The sequence below is a fragment of the Symsagittifera roscoffensis genome, chromosome 5 (assembly GCF_963678635.1).
Source record: "Symsagittifera roscoffensis chromosome 5, txSymRosc1.1, whole genome shotgun sequence".
In the NCBI taxonomy this organism is placed as follows: Eukaryota; Metazoa; Xenacoelomorpha; order Acoela; family Convolutidae; genus Symsagittifera; species Symsagittifera roscoffensis.
The window spans coordinates 2,234,250-2,252,432 of record NC_087066.1 but is presented as its reverse complement, the minus strand read 5'-3'; the positions used below and the strand labels follow the sequence as shown (position 1 = coordinate 2,252,432).

At 40.2% G+C, this 18,183-nt stretch overlaps 1 protein-coding gene across 1 annotated transcript in view; it reads right to left on the bottom strand.

Annotated features, from left to right (window-relative positions):
- Positions 1-18,183, bottom strand: part of LOC134846563 (cadherin-23-like) — a 181,846-nt gene that overhangs the window by 103,815 nt on the left and 59,848 nt on the right. The window contains exons 13-24 of the mRNA XM_063863946.1: positions 15,920-16,017; positions 8,878-9,085; positions 8,355-8,576; positions 5,369-5,512; positions 5,015-5,127; positions 4,264-4,450; positions 3,745-4,043; positions 3,338-3,572; positions 1,240-1,340; positions 782-901; positions 574-704; positions 73-314 (exon numbers count right to left, since the gene is read on the bottom strand). Coding sequence (XP_063720016.1) covers positions 73-314; positions 574-704; positions 782-901; positions 1,240-1,340; positions 3,338-3,572; positions 3,745-4,043; positions 4,264-4,450; positions 5,015-5,127; positions 5,369-5,512; positions 8,355-8,576; positions 8,878-9,085; positions 15,920-16,017 — 2,100 coding nt within the window. The remainder of the gene's footprint in view (positions 1-72; positions 315-573; positions 705-781; positions 902-1,239; positions 1,341-3,337; positions 3,573-3,744; positions 4,044-4,263; positions 4,451-5,014; positions 5,128-5,368; positions 5,513-8,354; positions 8,577-8,877; positions 9,086-15,919; positions 16,018-18,183) is intronic.

Sequence of the window (18,183 nt, the reverse complement as noted above, 5' to 3'; positions counted from 1 at the left end):
GAATTTGAAGTCATTTTTTTCTGAGCTGTCCTTAACTCAAGGTCGTTCCATTAGGTCAGCTTGTGCTCTCACCCGCGAATAAAGAACTCACCCCCACAAGTATGGACTGTGACCCTATGGTCTCTGCATCCACAGCAGCAGTCACGTCCACTCTCCCGTCGGACTGTATAGTGATGGAGGCGGAGGCCGTCTGAGAGGGGGACAGCACTTCGGACCGTTCCGAGAACACCAGACTGGCCCCGGCTGTGTCCTCGTCCTCCGCCTGCACTGTGGCCACACCTGTGCCTGTGGTGCCCTCATCCACGTGTATGGTCCTGAAACAGAAACAACCCAATTCATGGACGATAAATGAATGACTATGGTAAAATCTAGAGAAAAGATACGTATTATGCAAACACAATTATTAAGTATAAGGCAAAATATTGTTTGTTAGTCAAAATAATGAGAAAAGTCTTCAAATAAGGATAAATGCGACTGAGGCAAGCCTTTTAAATGCATAAAGTGGTTTCAACACTTTATACTGGTTTTTTGTCGGCGTTATGAGCAAGTATTTGTTTTGAGGAAAGTGCTCACATGGGCGCGTTTGTGAAGAAGGGAGCTTCGTCATCCACATCGTTGATGGCAACTGTGACAGTGGCGGTGGAGTAGCTCATTCCGGAGGGGGGAGAGGGTGCCAGATCACGCACCCGCACCACCAGCTCAACCTGAAGATTTAAGACCTTGAAATCTTTTAAAGAAAAAAAAACCAGTTGGTCTCGTGTGAGTGTATGTAATAACTTGCCTCGTATCCGGCAGAAGCTATGGCGGCATCCTCGTAGTCTAGCACCACTCTGCTCCTGATCTGTCCATTCTGAGCACCAACTGCAAACCACTCACTCGGCTCCACCAGTTCAAACACCACCTGAAAATAAACCCCAACAGGCCAGTTATCACACTTAGACTATCACAGAACACGCTTCGGCACAGTTTATTACCTGAAGAAATCTATAACCATCATACATGCCAAGTTGAACTGAAAACTGAGAACCTTTCAAAGACTATGTAAGAAAATGAAAAGATAGTGATATTGTTTGGGATCGCACATTTTTATAAAGTTCGTTAAAGTAAAGTTTGTTAAATACGTTGAAATGAAATTCCTTAAGTTTTATGCAATATAACATTTGTTTTGCAAATTTTATTCGTAGGAATATTTAAATTCCAAGCCTGTTTTCGGTTTACTGTTCTGACTGTCATACTCACTTGTCCGTGGTGGTTCTGGGCCGAGTCAGTGTCTGTGGCAGTGAGTGTCCCCACCAGACTGTTGATGGCCAGTCCCTCGTTGATCGAAAAGGGACCCCCAGCTGAACAAACACACATCACTTGCGAATTTCTCTCAATGCTAATATATTTTTATTGATGATACAAAAACACTCCATCGGCTTTGTTCTTCTTAATTCTTCTAATCACCCTCCCTCTTAAGTAGACCATGTTAGTACCTACTTCGTTGGCGTCCCTCATGCTTGAAGGACCGAATGCTTGAAATTAATTTTAGCTTACTTTCAGCCAATCAGAATAGAGTATTCAAAATCTCAAAGTAAATCGCGAAAATCTCAAAATAAGAAAATAAATCCAGGCCATTAGTGCTAATTGACCGATTAAATAATGAGCAGATGAGTTTTCAAGACTGAAAAATTCTTATGATTTTGACCAAATTAATCTCGATGGTTATCTGATGCAATACTAATCAGTTTGTAACCCGCAATTTGTAATATTTTTGATTATTTTCCACTGATTTAATACATTTTCTGTTAAATTGACTTCGATTTTGCGAGAAAAGCATTTAGCCAATAGAAACGCTTTTTGAAATTCTTTGATTAAAAAAGTTGAGTCGGTACGTCCAGAGAGTGCAATTTTCCGAGGAACAATTGCAAAACAAATCTGTTTTTCTGATTTGTTTTGGATTTGATTTAACTTAGTTTGTCTTAATTTTGCTTTGCATTGCGTACAAATTACTCATTTCAAATCGCCCGGGTTGACCTCCATACACCGAAAATGGTTATCATACAATTCCATACATCAAGTGTATGGAAAAATGCTTGTCATACAATTTTCATACAATTTCTAAAAATGGTTGAAAACTGGTATAAACTTATTTCTGTGGATGTTTGGTTCTTATAAAACAGTCTGGTGATAAAAAAACTGAGGTTCTCGTTTTTTGAAAAAAATGCTTACCATACAATTCCCATATATGGGAATTGTATGACTGGCATTTTTTTGATGGCAACACAAAAAATTTTTCAAGTAACTTTTTGTTTTTTTTTCAACCGCAAATCGAATTTCGTACGCAAACAAACATTTTTCGAACTTTTTTTTTGCATGCAAAATTTAATATTTTGTGTGCATAACGTAGTCCTGGATACGATAAAATTGGCTTTTATTTTCTTTTCACTTAATTTTTTTTTTCAAAAACGCTGAAAATTCCTATTTCTTTTGTATGAGGTGTTATTGTAAGCCTTGATCAATGTCTGATAACAATTCAAAAATTTAAAATAATCATCATTAAAAAATTTGGCCAAAACATAAAAGTTCGTTACTTTTGTTATATATATTGTGAAAAGCATCCAAATTCAGGTCGTTTGCTATGCATGGTAAATGCAAGACCCCCAACCTTTGGTGTTTTGAGTAACCAAGGTCTTTGTCACTTGTGTTTGGTTGCAAACACAACCGAAATTTTTTCAGAAACTAAATTTAGAAAGAAAAAATCAAAATTTTTGGTTTATGGAAAAAAACCTATCATACAATTTTCATATATGGAAAAATGTTTATCATAGAGATTTCATACAATGTTCTGTACGTATGGCATTGTATGGAATTGTATGACAAGAAGTTTTTCATAAATGGAAATTATATGATTAGAAGTTTTGGTCAACCCGGGCGGTTGAATATTTCATTTACCTACAGCCAAGATAACATCCTGCTCTTAAAACGTTTTGAGGAAAATTTTTAGTCCGTATTTTCAATTCGAAGCCAATTGTCTTCATTCTTACGCCTTTTCATGCATAACGCCTTTTATTCGAAAAGTACTTTTGACAGAAACGTTAAACTTATCATCGTATAAGGTGTCCAGGACATGTTCACACCATAGTCACAAAATTGAAGATTTGCCAGAGAAATTTGATGCTCAGTAACCGAAAACCCATGTCTTAGCAGAGGCAAAAGACATCTACTTCATAAAGGCTATTTGATGTTTGAAATCATTTGAGAAAAAAGCGTCTAGATGCAACCAGAAGAAAAACGTTTGGACATGAGTACAGAACGATAGAATGAATCGTAGTTGAGTAATGAGTCCAAACCGCACCATTGGTGAATGCGGGCACGGCTTCGTTGAGGGGAGTGCATGTGAAGAGAGCGTGGAACTCCTCCGAGTTGACTGAGTCGGAGGCAGTCAGCAGCAGCTCCTCGTATCTCACAGGGGTGGGGGTGGCGTCAAAGTCCCACACGGCCGCCGTCTCTACATTCACACTGCAGGGCACATCGGGCGAAGAAGCGGAACAGGAGAGGGCAGACAGCTGCAGAAGGCTCACTCCCGCGTCCTACAGTTGGAGAGATTTAACACAGAGTTAAGGGATGTCAGTTTAAACTCTAAATGAAATTCGATTCAGAGCAAAGCCAACTAAATGTCCTGTAAGATGTTTTCAATCGTAATAAAATTCATATGAATTTTTTTCACCAGATTTCTGTGAAATCTGAAACTATAATATTTACGAGTGTGAATGTGATGGTGGTGGGTGTGGCAGTAGTTGCATCCCTGTCATAACAACTCAACACCCCCACCACACTGTTGGCCGCAGTCCCGTCCTCCACTTTGCCCCCCGGATACTTGGTCGCATAGGACACACTGCACTGTGGGGGGTTGTCGTTGTCGTTTGTGAAGGTGTAGGTGACTGTGATGTCGTCTGTCTTGGCTGGAGTCGCCTTGTCGCTCGCTCTGATGTACAAAGTCTGGCTAGTCTGGGAAGCGTCTATGGATTCAAAGTCTACTGGTTTCACTAGTCTGATCGCGCCTAGAACGAATAACTGAGTTGACTAGAAGTTTCATTTATGCAACAAAAACTGGAATATATTTCCTTTATGCAACAAAAACTGGAAAAGAAAATTTGAATTTGATGTTAAATCTTCCATAGTCTACAAAACTCACTATTTAGATGTCGTTTTCGCAGGTAATTTCAAAACGGACAGCACCTAAGTAATACATTGCAGTGTGTGAGTATTTGGGGGTCTGACCTGAGAGTGAGCCTATGGCGAAGTATCCGTCTCCCCCAGTCATGGAGTACCTGACCATTCCCTCGGGGGTGTTGGCGTCATCCGCGTCAGTGCAGGAGACAGTGGCCACTACACTGTTCACGGCGTCACTCTCACTCACGTCAGCGTCAGTTAGAGCAGTGCACGCAGGTGCATTCGCATTCGCACTCTGCCAACACAACAAACTGTAAGTGTCAACACCTTTGCGAGCAATGAGTTTGTTTAAAGAAGCAGAAATGTTTGAGAATAATTTCACTTGACAACTTGTAAAAGGAATTGGGTACCAGTATGAGTCCAAACTGTGCTTTTTTGAAATGTTTGTGGCATGGGCTGGTCGAGGATTTTCTCGAGGGGGCAGTTTTTACGACCGTTTTTGGTCAAAAATATTGAGTTTCCGAGCTCCTAAAACATTAAAAAGACCAGTTTTTGGGAACTTCGTAGAAGATCTTGAATAAAAAATTGCATTTTTTTGCGAGCGCTCCTCTCAAAAGAAGTATTAGGATTTTTTAGACGCTTTTAGGAAACTTTTGGGGTCGGTCGCCCAAAAAAAGATAGTAAAATAGTGCCAAAAGGAAACCATTTGGGTGATAAGGGGGTCAAATCTCCCCGCCGCTCCCCGAAATCTACCCCTGGTTTGCGGATAGCGTGACAACGTTGACCAGTATGCAAGCTAAGACGCGACTTGCAATCAGATTGTGATGACTACTGTGTGTATGGGTAGGTTGTTACATACCTGTACTATGACGGAGACGGTGAAAGTGGTGGAGGCTGTGGTGGGGGTGGCGTCGTCTGTGGCCACAATGCCCAACGAGTACAGTCGGGTGGTGGAGTAAGCACCCACCAAATCTACACACAAATAGCAGTCCACCTCTTTCTCTCCAAAAACAAGCGTCACATAATGTCATGAACAGATCAGAGTTTGAAACGTATAACTAACATAATTGAAAATATGGAAAATGCATGAGCAAATATTCTACATAAAATTAGTTTAACTCGATGTTTTGTCAAATCAGGTCTGAGTCTTTTTTTGAAAAAATGAACTGAACCATTGCACGATTATGATAGATTGTTTCGTGGCGGTACTAGCCTGCTCCTGCTTTGATGGTGAGTTCTCCAGTGGCGGCGGCCACTTCAAAGTGGGTGCTGGCTGCACTGAGTGCATAAGTGACTGTGTCCCCGTCCTTGTCGGAACAGGAGAACGCATCCGATCCCACCAGCGTCGTCCCATCAGCTGGAATGAGAAGGGTAGGGAGTAATGAACAAGTATTTTGAGTCAAATTATCACACTGTTTTTCTTTACAACTGCAAATGATGAGAAGATAAGGGTAACATAAGAGGCGCATTTCAGCAATTATGTCCTTCTTCGGTATGCGCGTGACGCAAAAAATACTTGTTTGATGCAAAACTAAGAACCACGAATAGTTGTGTACGTTGTAAGCATTAAATATATAATGAGATCTCTACGCTGTTTTGTTTCGGAAGTTTTAACCATTACTTTACTTGATGGTCTTAATCAGTAATTAATGAGCATACTATACCATCATACCATCATACTACTAAGTGAGCATACTATACCATCATACCATCATACTACTAAGTGAGCATACTATACCATCATACTACTAAGTGAGCATACTATACCATCATACTACTAAGTGAGCATACTATACCATCATACTACTAAGTGAGCATACTATACCATCATACCATCATACTACTAAGTGAGCATACTATACCATCATACCATCATACTACTAAGTGAGCATACTATACCATCATACCATCATACTACTAAGTGAGCATACTATACCATCATACCATCATACTACTAAGTGAGCATACTATACCATCATACCATCATACTAGTAAGTGAGCATACTATACCATCATACTACTAAGTGAGCATACTATACCATCATACTACTAAGTGAGCATACTATACCATCATACCATCATACTACTAAGTGAGCATACTATACCATCATACCATCATACTACTAAGTGATCATACTATACCATCATACCATCATACTACTAAGTGAGCATACTATACCATCATACTACTAAGTGAGCATACTATACCATCATACTACTAAGTGAGCATACTATACCATCATACTACTAAGTGAGCATACTATACCATCATACCATCATACTACTAAGTGAGCATACTATACCATCATACCATCATACTACTAAGTGAGCATACTATACCATCATACTACTAAGTGAGCATACTATACCATCATACCATCATACTACCAAGTGAGCATACTATACCATCATACCATCATACTACTAAGTGAGCATACTATACCATCATACCATCATACTACTAAGTGAGCATACTATACCATCATACCATCATACTACTAAGTGAGCATACTATACCATCATACCATCATACTACTAAGTGAGCATACTATACCATCATACTACTAAGTGAGCATACTATACCATCATACCATCATACTACTAAGTGAGCATACTATACCATCATACTACTAAGTGAGCATACTATACCATCATACCATCATACTACCAAGTGAGCATACTATACCATCATACCATCATACTACTAAGTGAGCATACTATACCATCATACCATCATACTACTAAGTGAGCATACTATACCATCATACTACTAAGTGAGCATACTATACCATCATACTACTAAGTGAGCATACTATACCATCATACTACTAAGTGAGCATACTATACCATCATACCATCATACTACTAAGTGAGCATACTATACCATCATACCATCATACTACTAAGTGAGCATACTATACCATCATACCATCATACTACTAAGTGAGCATACTATACCATCATACCATCATACTACTAAGTGAGCATACTATACCATCATACCATCATACTACTAAGTGAGCATACTATACCATCATACTACTAAGTGAGCATACTATACCATCATACTACTAAGTGAGCATACTATACCATCATACCATCATACTACTAAGTGAGCATACTATACCATCATACCATCATACTACTAAGTGATCATACTATACCATCATACCATCATACTACTAAGTGAGCATACTATACCATCATACTACTAAGTGAGCATACTATACCATCATACCATCATACTACTAAGTGAGCATACTATACCATCATACCATCATACTACTAAGTGAGCATACTATACCATCATACTACTAAGTGAGCATACTATACCATCATACTACTAAGTGAGCATACTATACCATCATACCATCATACTACTAAGTGAGCATACTATACCATCATACCATCATACTACTAAGTGAGCATACTATACCATCATACCATCATACTACTAAGTGAGCATACTATACCATCATACCATCATACTACCAAGTGAGCATACTATACCATCATACCATCATACTACTAAGTGAGCATACTATACCATCATACCATCATACTACTAAGTGAGCATACTATACCATCATACTACTAAGTGAGCATACTATACCATCATACCATCATACTACTAATTGAGCATACTATACCATCATACCATCATACTACTAAGTGAGCATACTATACCATCATACCATCATACTACTAAGTGAGCATACTATACCATCATACTACTAAGTGAGCATACTATACCATCATGCCATCATACTACTAAGTGAGCATACTATACCATCATACCATCATACTACTAAGTGAGCATACTATACCATCATACCATCATACTACTAAGTGAGCATACTATACCATCATACCATCATACTACTAAGTGAGCATACTATACCATCATACCATCATACTACTAAGTGAGCATACTATACCATCATACCGTCATACTACTAAGTGATCATACTATACCATCATACCATCATACTACTAAGTGAGCATACTATACCATCATACCATCATACTACTAAGTGAGCATACTATACCATCATACCATCATACTACTAAGTGAGCATACTATACCATCATACCATCATACTACTAAGTGAGCATACTATACCATCATACCATCATACTACTAAGTGAGCATACTATACCATCGAAAACAAGCCTGTATAAAGTGCTACTCAAGTTACCAGTGTCTGCTGGTATGTTGATTGAGAAGTAGGGGGGACTGCATTGGGGGGCACTGTTGGTGGGGGTGATGGTCACCGTCACTGTGGCCTCGGTGGAGGACAGTCCGGCTCTGTCCACCAGTCGCATCTTCACTGCACACGAAGCTGGCACTAAGGCCAGACTGCGCACCACTGTGATTGTTCCATCGTCTGTAGCCACGGAAAACGGGCAATCGGCGACACCTAAAAAAGTATTTCAAGTTTGCAACGAGCAAAACAGTTCTCAAAAGGCATTCTGAACTGGAAAACTCAATTGAACTAAATAGGATCCCCGGTTGAAGAAAATTTTAGCGCCGCTTTAGAATTTTCCAATGAAATAAGTTTTAAAAGAACTTTTGATTATTTAAAAAAAAACAATGTATTGGAAGAGTTTCCCAGCAAGTTTATCCAAGTTTGGCACAATCGTTGGGCCTGGAAAAAGGCATGGTTGGTTGGGGTGCTTAGTGTTAATGTGCTGGAGTACTAGAAAGTGTATCATACTAACAGCAGGCAGTTCTCTGGATGGCGAGGAGTCCGTGTGGATTGTAGACTGTGGGGTCCACCTCGTCTGGCTCTGTGAATGCCAGTGCAGTGTCCAGAGTGAGAGTGGTCCCAATGGTGGCTGCGTCGCTCACTGTCGAAGTGTACACACTCGTAGTCCACGCGGGGGCTCCGTCGTTCACAGGGCGTGCGATTACTTTAATTGTGAACACCTACGCCCAACAAAAAGACTAGAAAGTCAACCATGAACTGTACAAATTTTCTGGCGTCATCTACTAAATAATATCTGTCATAGTATCTAAATTTAGTTCATGTTTCAATTCTAGTCGTGTTATCTATTTCAATTATCTGTCTGGCGCTAACCGGTATTTAACCTTCGGAGTTTGTCTGTCACCTTCGGATGACAGCCATCTTATTGTCTCCGACTTACTTTCTGAACTACGGTTTGCTTATTAACAAGACATTTAATTCATACATCCAAACCGTCTTTTCACATGGCGCAGCCAACAGGCCAAAGTGGGGGGAAGAACCCACTGGGAATTACATCGTTTTGGCCATCGACGCTCGCAGAACCACCAATGCTATGGGAGTTCTGGTTCAATCGTTTTATATGGGGGATGGTGGCCAAACATAGTATAAATCCACGGAATTTCTATTATGCCAGTACGTTAACAGCAGCGCAAATTGTAGATCTACCAGAGGAAGTCGATGGGAAAAATCGTCTGGCGTCGGAGCAAACGCTTATCTCAAATTTGTATTTGTGCCTGGGAGAAAAAGGACAGGATGAGCTACATAAAAGAAAACCACACCTGGATCTAGCTGCAACAAGGTACTCTCGAGTTTTGGATACTATCGAAACCGAATTTCGGAAGGAACGAAACGAAACCTACGAAACATTCCAACTATTGGCACGGAAGCAACAAATAGGAGAATCGCTGGAACAGTTCCACTCAGTGTTGAGTGGGCTAGCCGCTCGATGTAATTTTGGAGCATTGGAGACCAGGATCTTGCGGGATGTGTTCATCGTAAATATGAACAATAGGGAGGCCCAAAACGAGCTATGCCGCTCGACGAAGACACCAGAGGAGGTGTATCGTATTGCACTTTCATATGAACGTGGATTCAAATATGCTAAGTCATACGGATCGATAACCGGGGGACGAACTAGTGGAAATGCCGGCGGAGCTGGTGCGTTCCAAATCAAAACGGAACCAGTGGGGGCCATCCGAGGTGGTTACAGAAACAACAGACAGCGGGGCCGCGGATCGTTTAGGGGGAGAGCAGACATGAGAGGGGGTGGTTCCAGAAGATGCTATAACTGTGACCAACCCAATTTTACTCCGGAGCACATCACAACGTGTCCAGCGAAAAATGCTACGTGTAACTTCTGCAGGAAGACGGGACATTACGAGAGGACTTGCAGGGGAAAGCGAAATAATCGGGGAAGACCGGCAGTGGGACTGATTCAAAATCAGGAAGATATGGAAACTACTGAAGTAGACGACGCGGAGGACACATATTCCCAGCACGAGAACTCCGTCGGCTGGGTTAATACGCCGGTCAAGAAACAACCGGTCAAGAAACAACGATCGTGGGATTCGGATAGCTCAGGGGATTACGTTGTTATGGCCATTAAATCTCGGAAGGAAACAGAGCTAAAAGTGGCCGGCTCTCGACTACCAATTAAGGTAAACGGAAAACAAACAAACGTGTGGATAGACAGTGGATCACCGATTTCGATATTCACCATTGGGGAATTGAAACGGACATTGGGCACCGCAGGCGTCAAGGTGAAGGCACCGGCACCGGAGGATGAGGAGTTCAGGGATTACGGAAACAACCCATTACGACTACTAGGAACGATGGACGTACTATTAGAAACAAACGGATGGGTGATCAACGCAAATATCAGAGTGATTGGAGGAAGCAGACCATCAATTATTGGACGAGACCTAATGCCAAATCTTGGGCTACAGATCGTGCAGAAGGCACCGGAGGGGAATGTGATGTCGGTACAGAGCGACCAAGGCACAGTCGAGGAGACGGATGTGGAGGACTCACTAGACAACTGGCAGATCTACTTCAGTAAGCAGTTTGAAAATCTTTTTAACAGAGTCGGGAAAATTAAGAATTATAAGGTACACGCGGATTTTTTCGAAACGTTAACGCCAATTCAACAAAAAGGACGTAGAGTGCCCATCACGTTGCAAGAAAAGGTTGATAAAGAAATTGATAAACTTTTACGGCAGGGACACATCGAAAAGCTAAAGGAATGTTCGGATAAATATTTTGTTTCCCCGATTGTAATAACAGTGAAAAAGGACGGATCAGTAAAATTAGCGCTAGAATCAAGGGAGTTAAACAAGCAAGTCCACAAAAACAAATACCAAATGCCGAATATAGAGGAGCTTATGGATACGGTAGGACAAACGATTAGCGAACGGAAATCAGGGGACATATATTTTTCTACTATGGATCTTACGTACGCGTACGGCCAATTACCACTTAGCTCGGAAACGAGCGTTCAATGCAATTTTTCGCTGGTGGGAGGAAAATCAACGGGCACGTACCGCTTTCGTACGGGGTTCTACGGTCTTACTACCATGCCAGCTGAGTTTCAACGAGTAATGGACACGATTCTTGCGGAATTTCCGCAGGCACATGCTTTTATTGATGACATCTTGGTGGTCACCAAAGGCACGGAGATCGAGCATATCTCGACTGTTGAAAAAATTTTGCGGAAGCTGGATCGCGAAAACATGGCACTTAAGCTCATTAAATGCCAATTTGCGCGGAAAGAATGTGAATGGTTGGGACACAAAATAACCCGTACAGGAGTGACGCCACTCGTCCGGAAAATAGATCCGATCGAATCGCTGAAAGCACCAAAAACGGTGTCACAACTTTAATCGTTCATGGGCTCCATTCACAGTTTGCACAAATATCTTCCGGCGCTCGCGGAATCATCAGCGTCATTACGCCCCTTATTAAGCCGGAAAAACGATTTTGTCTGGAGCGATGAATGCCAAATATCATTCGAGAACCTGAAAAAGCAAGTGGCTAATATAGTGGAACTTCGGCACTTTGATATACACAGAGACACAAGAATTGTGTGTGACGCTAGTCATAATGGGCTCGGAGCGGTCCTTGAGCAACTAAATTCCGACGGTTGGCGGCCAATATCATTCGCATCCCGGTATTTGAACGCAGCGGAAAAAATTACTCAACGAATGAATTGGAGATGTTAGCAGTTGTGTGGGGCGCGGAATACTTCCGAAATTATGTGCTGGGAAGAAAATTTTTAATAGTTACGGACCATAAGGCACTAGTGTCATTGCTAAATGGGAACAACAAAAAGAACAAAACAATGTTCAGCAGATTGACAAGATGGTTAGATCGTCTTATACCGTTCGATTTTCAAGTAGAACATAAACCCGGAGCAAAAATAGGACTCGCTGATTATCTTTCAAGGCACCCGTGTTTAAATCCTCAACCGATTAGCACCTACGATAGTATGTTTACGGTCGCGAAAATTAGTAGAATTAGATCCGCCCTCGGATTTAGAAATAAACTCGAGTCTCCATCGGTAACTAAAAATAGACGCATTTGTAATATATCGAATAGAAAGCGACCGGTAGAGGGCGAGCGATCATGCGACGGAAATTGGACCAATCACAAAGCGACGAATTGCATTCCCGGCAGGTCAATTGAGTTTAGCAAAAATTCAGTTGGGACTATTATTGAAGCTAAGTTTGGTTACTCAAAATCTTTAAACTCGCCAATAAACATTAACAATTCAAGCAATTTAACCATGGAAAGGAAACTCAAGAAATTATTGGAACGACACCCTAGCATTAGCAGTAGTGATGATATAGAGGAGATTGATGTAAATATACAGGCGGTTACAACAGAAGTCCGGAGCACTAAAACCAACACTATTATTTCTATTCCGTCGGTTTACCCTGGTGAGAGTTATCCACCGGTCAATCCGGAAAATAAAGTCATGTCTATTATACCAAGAAATTGTAAAGTAGTCAGCAAACAATCCGCTCTTCCCGAATTATTTAATCTTCGATTTATAGAATCGCAATACCAGTCTGATCCACAGTTACAAGCTATTATCGAGTTAATTAAATCTAAAGACCCCCAGTTACACTCGAAAATTGCAGCAATGAGTAAGTACTTCGCACAGTATACTCAGGATTTCCACGTAAGAGACGGATGCCTGTGGATGGACGAGAGGCTAGTGATCCCTAATACTTTGCAGACGGCGGTGGTCAATAGACTCCACTATTATCACCACGGGAAATCCAGCATGATCGACGCCGCTAAGGACATCTGGTACCCTTACATGTTTCGTAGTCTCGCAACTATCGCTGGGAATTGTCCGGAATGCACATTAGCGGGTAAGAATTTGAAAAACATGTGTTCAAAGGACGATATAGGGAAAATACCTGAACCAAAAGAGCCGAATGAATCAGTCCAATTGGATTTTTGGGGACCCATTAACTACTTGAAGGAATCTAAAAAGTATGTTTTGGTGGCGGTGGACCGGTTCTCTCGATGGCCATCAGCTATGGTCTGTAATTCGAACCGTTCGGATAAAATTATAAAATTTTTAAAAGCCTACATAATCGCTCATGGAGTTCCCCGCCAAATCAGAGTTGACCAGGGAACAAACTTTATGTCTAAGGAAGTTAAAACATTCTGCCATGAACAAGGAATTGAAGTCCTCATTTCGCCAGTGAATGACCATAGAGCAACAGGATGTGTTGAGCGCACGATTGGTAGCATTAAAAATTCAGTGCTGACGTATGCGCGGGAGGATAAACCGGAACCCTTGGATCGAATGGTTGAAAGAGCCCTCGGAGCCCTAAGATTTGTGAAAAACGCATCAATATAACACCGTTCGAAGCGCACCACGGCCGGGAAGCTAATACTGTCCTCAGGAACTTGACTAAAAAACCTACGTTACGGAATCTAAATTGGGAAAATGTAATACGATCGAAATATGAATGTTTAGATGAACGAGACCCGATAGCTCAAACAATGCCGAAGCCGATGGACACCAACTGGGGAATCCGATCGGATACTGAGTATGACCGGAAAAATAGACGGGGACCACTAAGATTGGCCGAGGAACAGGCAGCAAATCAAGATGATGAAACTGGGATTGCACGGGCACCAAATGACCCTGCATTACCGGCAGTGGTAATGCAGAGGACCGGGGAGCGAAATATGAATAGGTATAGACCATTAAGGTCCAAAATAGTTGATCAAACTGAACATACTATTAAAATGAGTAACGGTGCGGTGCTTAGGAAATCAGGAGTAGCGCTCAGGAAGGCCAAAGTTCCTAAAAAGCGGATGCCGGGAGGACCATTACCCACACCGCCAACGCCGTGGGATCTGAAAAGGAAGCTCAAATTGAGACAACACCAACCGGGCAGCTCAAGAGGCACTAAAGAAAGTCAGCAAACGATCATGGGAAAGGGAGCAAAATTCCAAATTTTGGAATCCGCAGAAAATTCCGACTCAGAATCGGAGGACCAGTTACCACTGAGTACAACCATCCTAGTGGCGAAACCAACAAGAGGGCGAGAAAACGGTGGAGAAGATGGACAGGGACCATCTAGTGGGGGACGGGATCCAGTTCAACCAGAGGCCTTCGTGGTTCGTCCCAGTAATAAGGAGACGGAACAAGGAAACACGTTGGCAGGTGAAACAGGAATCCGGAATGACTGGGGGAGAACAAATACCGAAGGAGCCGAACCACAAGAAACAATTACCGAAGGAATCGAATCACAAGAAACGGAGCGCGAACCACAGCAGATATCAGTAACTGGGGGAAAGAAACGGGGCCGGAAACAACGACTTGTTTCCTATTCTAGCCAAGATTCGGCCAGCTCGTTGGATGAAACAAGCTCGAGACGTTCGGGCAGGAAGCGGACCGCAGTGACCAAGATGGGGGGGTCATGATTGACAACATTAGAAAAACGGACAAAGCCGGAGCTATCGAAGAAAAAGAGTGAAAAGATGAGGAATAAAATGGAGCTCAAAACAATCTATAAAACTTTGCTAAAATGGAAAGGTCCAGGGAGAGGACATGCTGTGTACCAGCAAAAAACTCAAAAGTTTGTGTTTAAAGAACTGTAGTTGATTTGAAAACTTATTATTAACCCTATTGTTTACGGTTAACATTTGATATTGGATTTGAGTATTATTTATTACAAGGAGGGAAATGTCATAGTATCTAAATTTAGTTCATGTTTCAATTCTAGTCGTGTTATCTATTTCAATTATCTGTCTGGCGCTAACCGGTATTTAACCTTCGGAGTTTGTCTGTCACCTTCGGATGACAGCCATCTTATTGTCTCCGACTTACTTTCTGAACTACGGTTTGCTTATTAACAAGACATTTAATTCATACATCCAAACCGTCTTTTCACATATCATTCATCAGAACAAGTTTTTGACGTCATTAAAAAAAGTTCCCATGATGCAGTAGAAAATTGTGCAATCATATGTCGGATCATTTATGGAAAATGCGGCATTTTAAAAAATTCAGGCATCTTCAATGGTTTTTACCGAAACAATGGCGGATCTAAAGTTTTCTCGAGGTTGAGTGACTTTCAGTTTTTTTAAACTAATTCGAATTTGTAGTTGACGAACTTTCTTTCCCGAGCTCTCTCAAAACACTAGAAGGACCCTATATAGGCAAAGGCAAAATTTCGAAAAAAAAAACAGGCCGAGCAAAACGGACTAATGATTCACATTTGGTTAGTCCGGGCTCGCATCGCACATACTTTTTGTTGTGCGTGACAATAGTCTTTGGCAGAAATGAAAAGATATCCAAAGCCAATTGTCAACTAAATCTCAATGCTGCGAATAAATGGAACCACCTTACTTCTTAAAAAGTATCAATCAATAAAACAATTAAACGAAGATTAGTGGAAATTGGAACACAATATATTCTTAACTCTCTTTGGTTCTTTACAAAGTGTAATAGTGGAAAACGAGAGTAAGAGATGTCTACGTGGTGTGACCTGGTCGTGTGCTGCTTTGGCCGCCTCTACGCCAGTGCCTCCTGACTCAGACACTGTCACTACTGCAGTATGCACTGAAGTCCCACTGTCATAGTCCACTACAAAAGACACGCACGCAAAGTTGCAAATAGCAATCATTATAGTTACCTAATACTAATCATAAAAAATTGTTTCCAATGTAATGTAATGGTATCTTATATGACACACAAATAAGCAAAATTATTGACTGACAATATATTGGAAGGATACAATTGTATGTTAAGGTCTGTTTTCAATCAACTCAACAAAAAAGTGAAAAGCGCGCATAGCAGAACATTTAGCAACTCAAAAGTTTAATTTTTTTGATCAAGATTCAGAAATCGAAAAAAAATGTTCTTAGAAAAAATAATAGTTTAACTATATATATTCATTGTCTTGAATTTTCAGATCTTAACGAAATCTGCAACCGCGCTATATATAAATTTCTAGAAAATTGTAGTTAAAACGTTGAATTGATTTTTTTGTTGTTGTAGTTGTTGTTATGTTGAACTCTGGCTTACTTGGAAAGACTGATAAAACAATGTTGACCATTTGTAAAGATTTTGTTTTAGGAAATCTCTCAAAAATTTAAGGTTTAATCAAGATTGATTTTTTGGTTCGTGATGCGCATAGTTATCTCACTATCACTTATTGTTCGTTGTAGAACTTTTGCTTCGCATTCCTTTCTAGTTGTTCTGACTTTCGATAAGAAAGTAACGGAATATTTGTGCTCGGGGTGGGTTTTTTTTCTTCAGACAAATTTCGACTTTTCAACTAGCCATTTTTGACGGATTTTTTATATCAATCAAAAGGTATTGTTGTCCTGAGCTTAAACTTGAAAAGATATTTTACCTGTGATCATTTTTCGTAAAAATATGAGGGTTTAAAGTTTGCTATTTTGGCCATTTTGACCAATTTGGGACAATTAACGCGCGATATAATTCGCGCTATTAACGCGTAAGCGGGGATTTATTCCGTCTTATAAATTGTTCTAAATTGGTTGAACGAAGCTTATTTGCCATAATTGATTTGTTACTAGGAGCGAAATCTACTCCTTTGTACTTTATATGTCATGTGGGGGGATGATTTTCATAAAAAATTTCAAATTTTAGAAAAAAAAAATTTCGCTTTATTTTATATAATTTAATTTTTTTATGTTATTACTGCTCCACAAACCTTAAAAGGCAGTCAGAACATTCAAGGATTCGCCCTGATACGAGCAGTCTTGTTTCTACATTTTTTGTTGTTCCGACTTTCGATACGAAAGAAACGGAATATTTGTGCTAGGGGTGGGTTTTTTTTCTTCAGAAAAATTTCGACTTTTTAACTAGCCATTTTTGACGGATTTTTTTTTATATCAATCAAAATGTATTGTTGTCCTGAGCTTAAACTTGAAAAAATATTTCATTTGTGATCATTTTTCGTAAAAAATATGAGGGTTTAAAGTTTGCTATTTTGGCCATTTTGACCAATTTGGGACAATTAACGCGCGATATAATTCGCGCTATTAACGCGTAAGCGGGGATTTATTCCGTCTTATAAATTGTTCTAAATTGGTTGAACGAAGCTTATTTGCCATAATTGATTTGTTACTAGGAGCGAAATCTACTCCTTTGTACTTTATATGTCATGTGGGGGGATGATTTTCATAAAAAATTTCAAATTTTAGAAAAAAAAATTTCGCTTTATTTTATATAATTTAATTTTTTTATGTTATTACTGCTCCACAAACCTTAAAAGGCAGTCAGAACATTCAAGGATTCGCCCTGATACGAGCAGTCTTGTTTCTACATTTTTTGTTGTTCCGACTTTCGATACGAAAGAAACGGAATATTTGTGCTAGGGGTGGGTTTTTTTTCTTCAGAAAAATTTCGACTTTTTAACTAGCCATTTTTGACGGATTTTTTTTATATCAATCAAAATGTATTGTTGTCCTGAGCTTAAACTTGAAAAAATATTTCATTTGTGATCATTTTTCGTAAAAAATATGAGGGTTTAAAGTTTGCTATTTTGGCCATTTTGACCAATTTGGGACAATTAACGCGCGATATAATTCGCGCTATTAACGCGTAAGCGGGGATTTATTCCGTCTTATAAATTGTTCTGAATTGGTTGAACGAAGCTTATTTGCCATATTTGATTTGTTACTAGGAGCGAAATCTACTCTTTTGTACTTTATGTGGCGTGTGGAGGGATGATTTTCATGAAAAATTTCAAATTTTAGAAAAAAAAATTTTCGCTTTATT